The sequence below is a fragment of the Lethenteron reissneri genome, chromosome 25 (genome assembly GCF_015708825.2).
Source record: "Lethenteron reissneri isolate LAM-NWPU_2019-01 chromosome 25, ASM1570882v1, whole genome shotgun sequence".
NCBI lineage: Eukaryota > Metazoa > Chordata > Hyperoartia > Petromyzontiformes > Petromyzontidae > Lethenteron > Lethenteron reissneri.
In genome coordinates this window covers 13,388,008-13,396,448 of record NC_083803.1, presented here as the reverse complement: position 1 = coordinate 13,396,448, position 8,441 = coordinate 13,388,008, and the positions used below count along the sequence as shown (strand labels likewise).

Sequence of the window (8,441 nt, the reverse complement as noted above, 5' to 3'; positions counted from 1 at the left end):
CAGAAAATATGCTGTATCGCAATTGGGTTCACGTAATCCCAGGAGCCACTGGAGGTGATACCATTTGCCCGCAATCTATTATATCGCTGGCCTAATATGGATTGGTCAATGTCATGAAGCCACCCCACCATTGTACACCGACTGCTGCGCTCATTCCCAGCAGCCAGCGGGTGCATTGAGTGTGCAGTGATTTAATTCGATTATCAATAAAATATTGGTAATCACAAAGTGGACCGTTGGAGGTGTCGAGGACTGGAGTTGAGACGCTGCTCGCCGCCAAATGAATCCAAGTTGCTGTTGAATAAACCTGGAATTCGTCAGCAGGTTAAACAAGCTTCCGTTTTATTCATAGTTACTCATGGCTCTGCAAGCCGAACTGCCAACAGCATTGAAATAAAACGTCCGTTTAATAGTCTGTGTTCAAAAATGTTGCGTGCACACGAATGGCTGTGTAACACACACAGATATATGCCCTGCGAGCGCACTGTAAACACCAGTGAAAAGCCAATAAACAAAAGTGGTTCTGTTTTTTTTTTTGCGGAGGGTGGTGCAAACCTGCCAATTGTTGGGAGGACACGAGCCATCCGAACCCGAGCCATAGCCCTGACCCCCGACAACCCGAGCCCCACCTCTGGCACGCTGCCTGGCCCCCTTTATAACTTTTGTTCGATTTTCACCTTTGGTGTTTGCAGTCCCGAACGATATCTACACAAAGGCGCACGGTATATCATGACAAGACAGCGTGGCGAAGGTACATTACCCTTAGAGTGTGTGCACAGAGATGAAGCGCATCACATTGGCGATTTGCCCCATTGTCGTTTATGGGACAACGAACACGGACGCTTGAATCAAGTGTGACTGTGTGTGTGTGCGCGCGAGTGCCTGCACCATCAGTCACATATTTGTGTTTATTATACAGGCTCAGCCTCGCAAGATACGCGCATGAGCGAGCGTTGGTGTACATGCGCACGTGGCTAGGGTTGCCACCTCCTGAGGTACAAAAAAAAACAATGGGAAGCAGAATATTTCACAATACCGACAGAGACCTTGCACGGAAAGGCAGTCTTGAATGTCCCAATTAACGACTTACAGATTTCCCGGGACAGCTGCTTCAACACAGAACAATCCTGGGAAAACCAGGACAGGCGGCGACTCTGGTACTCCTCCGTGTGCCACGCTAAACAGGCGTGGCGGGCTTGATGAGCGATCCCTTGGCGGCGTAGTTCTTGATCGGGGGCAGCGGCCGGATCTTGCGACCGGCCCAGCCGCCCTTGCGCTGCCACAGGCCGCTCTGCGGCCGTCGGCCAAAGCGCCGGTTGCGCCCGGCCTTGCCGATGGGCTCCTCGTTGTGGTCGACGCGCGACACACGGCCCACCGTCGCCATGCATGTCTCCGCCACCTGCAGGGGTGCGCGATGGGCAGAGGAGGTTAGCACACGTCCTGGGTGGCTTGGTGCAGATGCTGGGGTCTAACAGTCGAAGCAAAGCGGTATATTTGCCTGCAATAATATTGCGAAGAGCCGTGGGTAATTAAAATGAAAAGACACTTGTGAAAAATGTCGTTAACGCTGTCTGAAAATACTGCAACACCATTGTCATGAATACTGTCTTTCGACTGGTATATATGTAAAACGTAATGTTTTATCGAACTTTGGCCCTTAGAATAAGCCACATTTACAAAGGTGGTGCACAGAAAGTGCTGGAAACCAACAAAACTGGTTCATGAACAACCTTCATTTGGTCCGTCCCATTTGATCATCCTCAGCCAGAATCTATCCACTGCTGGATTAAGGCCTTCCCCCAATCCATCAAAGTTCTCCATACATTTCCATACTTCTGATCCACATGTCTGCAGCCACGTGGCTCTCCAACAAGAAACTTAAATCAAAATTACGTTTAAATATTCTCTATTGCGGATACCGAAATATCTTCTTGAACATCTGTTCTTGCCTGAATCTGATGTTTGGACGGCAGCTGGATGATGGCAGTTCCTTCCACTTTCCTGATGAGCAACCCGCACGTTCCTGCAACACACACGCACGACAGTCTTACTTCGCCTGGGGGGTAGGAGGGAGCTACTCGTCACTTGCCGACGAATAACCGAATCGCCGATGTCGGGTTGGGTGGCTGGGACGGTGGGTGCGATTCTGTGGCATGGCCCACAATTCTGCGCCCTTACCGGCCGCACGGATGAGCTGGGCGCCGGCGCCGGGCTTCACCTCCAGGTTGTTGATGAGGGTCCCCACCGGGAGCGCCCCCACGGGGTAAGCGTCCCCCTCGTGCGCCAGCACTACGCACGGAGTGAGGGGACGAGCAGGGGTAGGGGTGGCAAACGGAGAGCGACGGTGTGAGCGAGCGGGAGCAAGATGGGAGTTGGGGGGGGGCGGTGGAACTGACGGATTGGAAAGCGAGTAGGCAAGGGGAATGAGATGTAAGGAATGAGTAAGGGCCAATTTAAAGGGATGCCAAAGCAGACGGAGAAGTGGGCTCATTAAAACCCGGGAGTTATGCTAATGAGCTCATTATAAGCCGCAGATGAGAATGTTCTAGGCTCCTCGTTGATGTTAAAGGGAGATGCAACTCAACAAGATAGCTTTCATTTTCCAGATACAAACCTGAGCTGACGCGAGATTAAACCGCCATTAATGAAGATTTAAAAATGCATTTAACAAGCGCTTTCGTGATTCCACTGCAATGACGCATTAAAATTTTGACAAATCACACCGATGTGATGTCGCTAGAGCACTTTAAAGGATTTTTTTTCCTTTAATTAACGATGTTTCGATCTCGTGTCGGACGGCCAAGGCACACACAACCCATCTAAGACAGCGATTTATTACTGTGCTGCGTGGTCCTTTAAATGTCATTAGCCGTGAATGCAGGCATCTGTAATGCACATGGGTGCACAACAGCTCCGTATCATTGCGATTTGGTGTCTCAGGCTGGCATTTTTAGTCAGCATTGATTAATTATTTTAGACAGCCTTAGATGAGTAGACGACAACCCGGAAACTTGCAGTCGAACCTCGATTTGTGGATTGTCATCATTGACTGAAAGAAAATGCACTTCATTTCAGATTATCTCCGTCACCAACTTTGTTTGTGAAATTAACACTGCACATCACCTGCCATCCGCCCTATGAAGCCTGACGTCTTGATGACGTCACCAGGCTGCATGCTTTGGGTGGCAATGATCCAGCGCTTGTGCGTTCCGCCCGCCACGAGTGCGATGTCTGCAGACCTGAAACGACATCGGACACGCAAGATCTCACCGTGGCTGTCTAACACTGACCCGGGTCTTGTGTGCCAAGCTCCTCGGATTTGTTATGCAAACGACAGGCTTCTTACAGTCATCAGATTGTGTTGAAGAACTGCTCTCGAAGATGACGTGAAATATTCCGAGGACCTCTCATCAACACGACAAAAATATTTACCATGACAAGCACCCAGATTTTTCAGTGGGATGGGATAAAAAAATTCAGTGCTCACCCAAACCTAAATTATTTGTACATGAACCGGGTGTAATCTAAGGTGTGTGTGCACAATGGCTTCGAAACCAGGTTCTCAGCTGTGCTGGCTCTGTTACCCTTAAGTCAAGTGTATCCTTATGCGAATGGGCCCTCTCTTCAGGATAACACTTTCAACTAAAATACATTAAATGTCCCAGATGCTGCATCGTACGTATTTATGTTTAACTTCTTTCCAACCATACGTAGCCAACCGTGCTAATGGGAGGTGCGATGTAGGTGAGCCAACTCACCTTAGCGGGTCGTAGCGCACCTCCATCACCTTCTCCTCCATCACCGTCTTGTTCTCATCCAGGCGACCGGCCATCAATCCCACCGGCAGCCGCTTGAAGTCGATCATGCGGTAGCATTGCCGGTGACCGCCACCGATGCCGTGCGTTCGGATCCGGCCTACCGGGTGGGCGGTGTTGTCGAGAAGGGTGGGAGAAGTTTACAGATGTAAAGCAGGTCACTCTTTAGTCTGCATGGTGGGTTTTATCTGTGAATTCTAGTTTTTTTCCACATGGAATTATGCAGGAGCCCCCCCTTTAAAGACTTTCGACTCGGCGAGGCATTCCTGGATAAATTATGCTATTGTTCGTTCACTGTTTGTCTTTGACAAGACAGACACGAGCCATGTAATATCCATTCACTTACTCAAACAACACAATAAATTAATCCCTCAAGCTCTTATTTTTAAGTCTGTTGGCTTAATTTTTATGTATTTTGAAAAATACAGGAATAAATTATTCACATTGAGAATTTATCCCAATGCCAATGCAAACGCAACAAATAAACAAACGTGAATACACGAATGCATCCTGCAATTGATCACACTTGGGCTGCATCCAAATCAGTTTGGTGGCAAAGGCAGAAACACAGTTGCGGAGAGAAGCTATAGACTGAAATCGTCCATAATATGGAAGGACCCACATCCCACCACCTTGAACGACAAGACCATCGCGTAGTACGTCACCTGTGTGGTCCCTCCCGCCCGTCTTCTTCCTGCCGATGGGCCGGATGGTGTACGTTTTATTCTTCTTCCAGATGGCCTTGTACACGTGGAGCTCCGTGGTCGTGTGGAAGCCCTGGGCAGGAGGACCCAGCGCCATGGCCTCGACACCACTCGCAGCGAGGCCGCTCTCTAGGATCCCTCGCCTCGCCGTAATCCGCGCGGCCAGACTCCGACACCACGCGGCGGCGCTGCTACTGCTGCTGCTGTAGCTGCTACTCACGACTATGGAGGAGGTGATGGAGCGGTGGTGAGCGAGGAGTCGCGGGCCCTGGGTGCCCGCACGTGCTGTGGTGGTTGGGAGAGCCAGGGTGATCGCCCGCAGGCCCCGCGAAGCAAGGGCATACAGCGACATGGCTGGGGCTGCAGGCGATTCCCTCTCGGCGGTTGCTGCTGTTGAATGAGACACGAGGAACTGTCAGTGTGGGGATGGCATTGAGCAATGTCGTCGGTTATCGCGGTCTTGCTCTGTGCTGTGTTACAACGGAGGGGCGGTTAATTTAAAAAAACGACGTACTCGATGCGAAACACACAATATGGATTTATAGATGGCGTTTCTAAATGAGACCGCATTTTAAGACGTTGTAGAGAGTATGCATGCATATTAATAGTATTTTTTCTGACCTGCCTCTACGAGACATCTGTGAAAAAGAGCTTTATAGCTCATCGGATTCCCCCAGTATAAAGATTCTGGATTCTGATTTTGTAGAAAGAGGCAGTCATTCATATGCAGAGAAACAAAACGGCAAGGAGGTCATGAGCCTGCACTTGAATAGGAATTGACAGCACAGATGACTTGGGGGGGGGGGGGGGGGCTGCAGACTCCGGCAGTGGATGAAATCGAGGGATCAGGTTTTTGTTATCTCTCACCCAGGTGCAATGTTGGCATTGCTTGAATATGCCTTGCGACTGCTGTTGTCATAAACAGTCTTACAACTGGTGTATGTATAATGAATATTGAGCTGAACAATCACCCGTCCTTGGAACACAAAAAACACAGATCTATTGAGCCTCATATTTGGGACACGGCAAATGACAACGGTGCATGGAAAGCACTCGGAACCTAGGAGACAGCAGTTTCATGAACAACCTTCAATTTAATAGCTGTCGCATAGAGCAAACCAACTTAAAAGACTGCAATTAAATATCATTATACCGCCCGCATAAATATGCCTCCCGTGCCGAGACACTCTAAGGCAATGGGACGGAAATTACAAATCCCCATTGTGACGGACAGTCTCAACATTGGACAAAGCTCCGTCTCTCTGTTTAACACGTAGGCTTTCGCGACCAATATCATCCATAAAAAGAGGTTGTTTTGGGTTAGATCGCGTAAATGTGTCGTTAAACCCGCCACCACCCGAAACAAATCTGGCTGTCGCCTGATGAAGCTAGTTGTAATTACTGGCGAAACGTCGTACTCGGATTGTAAATGTTGCGGCTTGGGGTTCTCCAACACACCGGTGGTGCTGTACGAGTGACGAATTGGCCACGTTCTGTTTACGTGACAACCCTCCGTCTCTACAGCTCTCGTTCTGTGACCGTCTCTCTCTGCCTGTCCCTCTCGTCTCTTGTTTCCCCTCCTCACTTCGTCTCCCTCTCCCCTGTCTCTTTCCGTGTCTATGTCCCTGTGTGTGTCTCTGTCTCTGCCCGCGTCTCATCTCACGAGCACGTTACCACCACCTCACCCATGAGCCCGTCTCTTTGTTTGTCGTCTCCGCGTCCCCTCGTGTACCTCTGCCCAAGTCTCTCCGTGTCTTTGCATATCTCGTGTACCGGTCTTAACGTCGATAGGTAGGTCTACGTCGATACAAGTACCTCTATTATCTCTGCAGAAAACTCTCGCGCCGTTTGCACAGGCGGGTTTGGGGCTACGCTAACTTAGTGCCGAGACGGCATTCGTGATTCAGTAGGCGCACAGCAACCAGCAGCGCTTAACCCGTAAACAAACGAGGCCTCGGTGACAGCATCGGATATTTTATTCAATGTTAATTACAAACATCAACTTCACCTTCAGCGGCGCTCGCCAACACCCCGGAGCCTCGGGTGCAAGAGCCGCGATATGGCGCGTGAACAAAACAGGATCGCGTTGTGACAAAAAAATAACTCAATAAAATGTTAAAACTTTAAGGGGAAATGTTTTTTGGTTTAAAAGCGAAGGTCAGAGCCGGCGCATCGAGCAACGCGTGCGCATTAGCAGGGGGCGGCCATTGCGACCCGGAAGCATTCGCGCCACGTGGTTTGGTGGTGGTGGGGGTGGGGGGGTCACAGTGGTGGGGAGCGGTGGGTGTAGTGGTTAGCGCTGCGCTGCGCTACGAACCCGGCTACCCGGGTTCGATTCCCGCTCACGGCCACCAACACCAGTGACGATTGTCTGAACCGGTCCTGGGCCTCCCCTAGGTCGACTCAGCCTCAAATGAGTACCTGGTGCGACGTGTAAACATCGCCACTGGGGAGACAAAGGCGGCCGGGCGTGGTGCTGGTCACCCACCCCCCTCGTGTACCGTTCCGGCCTTCATAGGTGCTCGCTAACAGCACTTGCCCCGACAGTCTGCTAAGGCTATACGGGGGATCTTTGTCTTTGGGGGGTCACAGTGTAAGCGGTGTGACTGGTGGGGTAAAGTGTGGGTCAACGTCTGTTCGTTTATAGGCCATTTAGTCACTCCACTGCTAGATGAGGACTTCCATACACCATGCGGAATCGTGGGGGGGGTTCACCATACTTCACCACGCCGGTCATGTCGGGATTGGTGAATTTGCCGCTTGTGGGTTGCAAAAAAGTGCAGCACAGCGAACGATTTGTCTGCACCGATGCCACCACATCTCGTGGTGGCATTGATCAGTCGTGTGGATGTATCGGCGAGCTCCCCCTCGTGTTCTCTGTCGCCTTGAGCGCCGCGGTGACGAATGTTAACTCCATCGCCAGGTATGCAAGGAGGTCGTGGGTTCGACCCTGACCTTGACCCCCCCCCCTGTTGTGTGTTTGGAGTCTGCATGTTGTCACGATCTCTCCCCTTGGTCGCGTGGATTTTTATCGTGGTCCTCTGGTTTTTTTTACCCCCCCTCCACATTTAGAATGAACATCTCGCGTTAGCGAGAGCATTTTGTCTTGCTCTAAATGTCCACACGATGATGAACCACTTCGCTGAGCTGTCATTTGCATTATAGCTACGTGGGCCTCACGTGGTAAAATATAACAACAAAAACACAATTTTGATTTAAAGCTTTCGTGACTGCAAGGATTCATATTCTTGGTTCATTCGGTAAAGTCACGTAGAAGGGAAATACTAAAATAATATAAAACAATACAAATGCTCACGACGTTTCGACTGCAACACAAGCAATCATCAGTTGTGAAATCCACAGCAAGAAAATGTGAAAACCCGCCACTTGTTTCTAATTTTCTTGCTGTGGATTTCACACCTGATGACGATTGCTTGTGTTGCAGTCGAAACTTCGTGAGAATTTTTATTGTTTTATATTTATATTATTTTAGTATTTCCCTTCTGCATGACTTTACCGAAAGAACCAAGAACAACAAAAACACAATTTAGTTTAAACGTAATTGTTAATTTTCTCTCCGTCATTAACTTTTCTCCAAGCCGACAACAACGCTGCACCACACAGCGGCTACTTACAAGCGACCCACGCCTCGCTGTGTTCTATAAATAGACATGACGTAATGTCGGAGCCGCGTCGGCGTGATGTCGTCATCCGCAGTGCGTAAAAAAACGCGATGACGTCACACGCGGCGGCTGCGCTTTAGCGGATGATGTAATGCGCTCGATCGGTGCGCGGTGACGTCACGGCAGCCTGCAGGATCGATTTTCTCAAAATGTTGAAAATCTCCTTCGGGTCACCGAGCAAAAGCCCGCGGGAGTGTGCGGTGGCCAATTAATCGATTACTTAACGATGCGCATCGCCT

At 50.0% G+C, this 8,441-nt stretch overlaps 1 protein-coding gene across 2 annotated transcripts; it reads right to left on the bottom strand.

The window, feature by feature from the left end:
* Window positions 1-321: 321 nt before the first annotated feature.
* MRPL2 (mitochondrial ribosomal protein L2) lies at window positions 322-6,741 on the bottom strand. Of its 2 annotated transcripts, none has more exons than XM_061559392.1 (7): window positions 6,528-6,741; window positions 4,481-4,909; window positions 3,759-3,915; window positions 3,124-3,239; window positions 2,179-2,289; window positions 1,950-2,023; window positions 322-1,399 (listed from the first exon to the last, which is right to left on the bottom strand). In XM_061559392.1, the coding sequence occupies exons 2-7, from the start codon at window positions 4,869-4,871 to the stop codon at window positions 1,178-1,180; spliced, it is 1,071 nt and encodes a 356-aa protein (XP_061415376.1). In that variant the 5' UTR covers window positions 4,872-4,909; window positions 6,528-6,741; the 3' UTR covers window positions 322-1,177. The 2 variants fall into 2 exon arrangements, with proteins under 2 accessions (XP_061415376.1, XP_061415377.1); XM_061559393.1 differs by having other exon boundaries at window positions 4,481-4,906.
* Between the last annotated feature and the right edge of the window lie 1,700 nt (window positions 6,742-8,441).

Coding starts and splice junctions, on each gene's coding strand:
- MRPL2 (XM_061559392.1), bottom strand. CDS start 4,871: ATGTCGCTGTATGCCCTTGCTTCGCGGGGCCTGCGGGCGATCACCCTG. Junction 2,024..2,178: donor CCAGCTCATCCGTGCGGCCG/GTAAGGGCGCAG, acceptor TGTGTGTTGCAG/GAACGTGCGGGTTGCTCATC. Junction 1,400..1,949: donor CGTCCAAACATCAGATTCAG/GCAAGAACAGAT, acceptor GCACCCCTGCAG/GTGGCGGAGACATGCATGGC.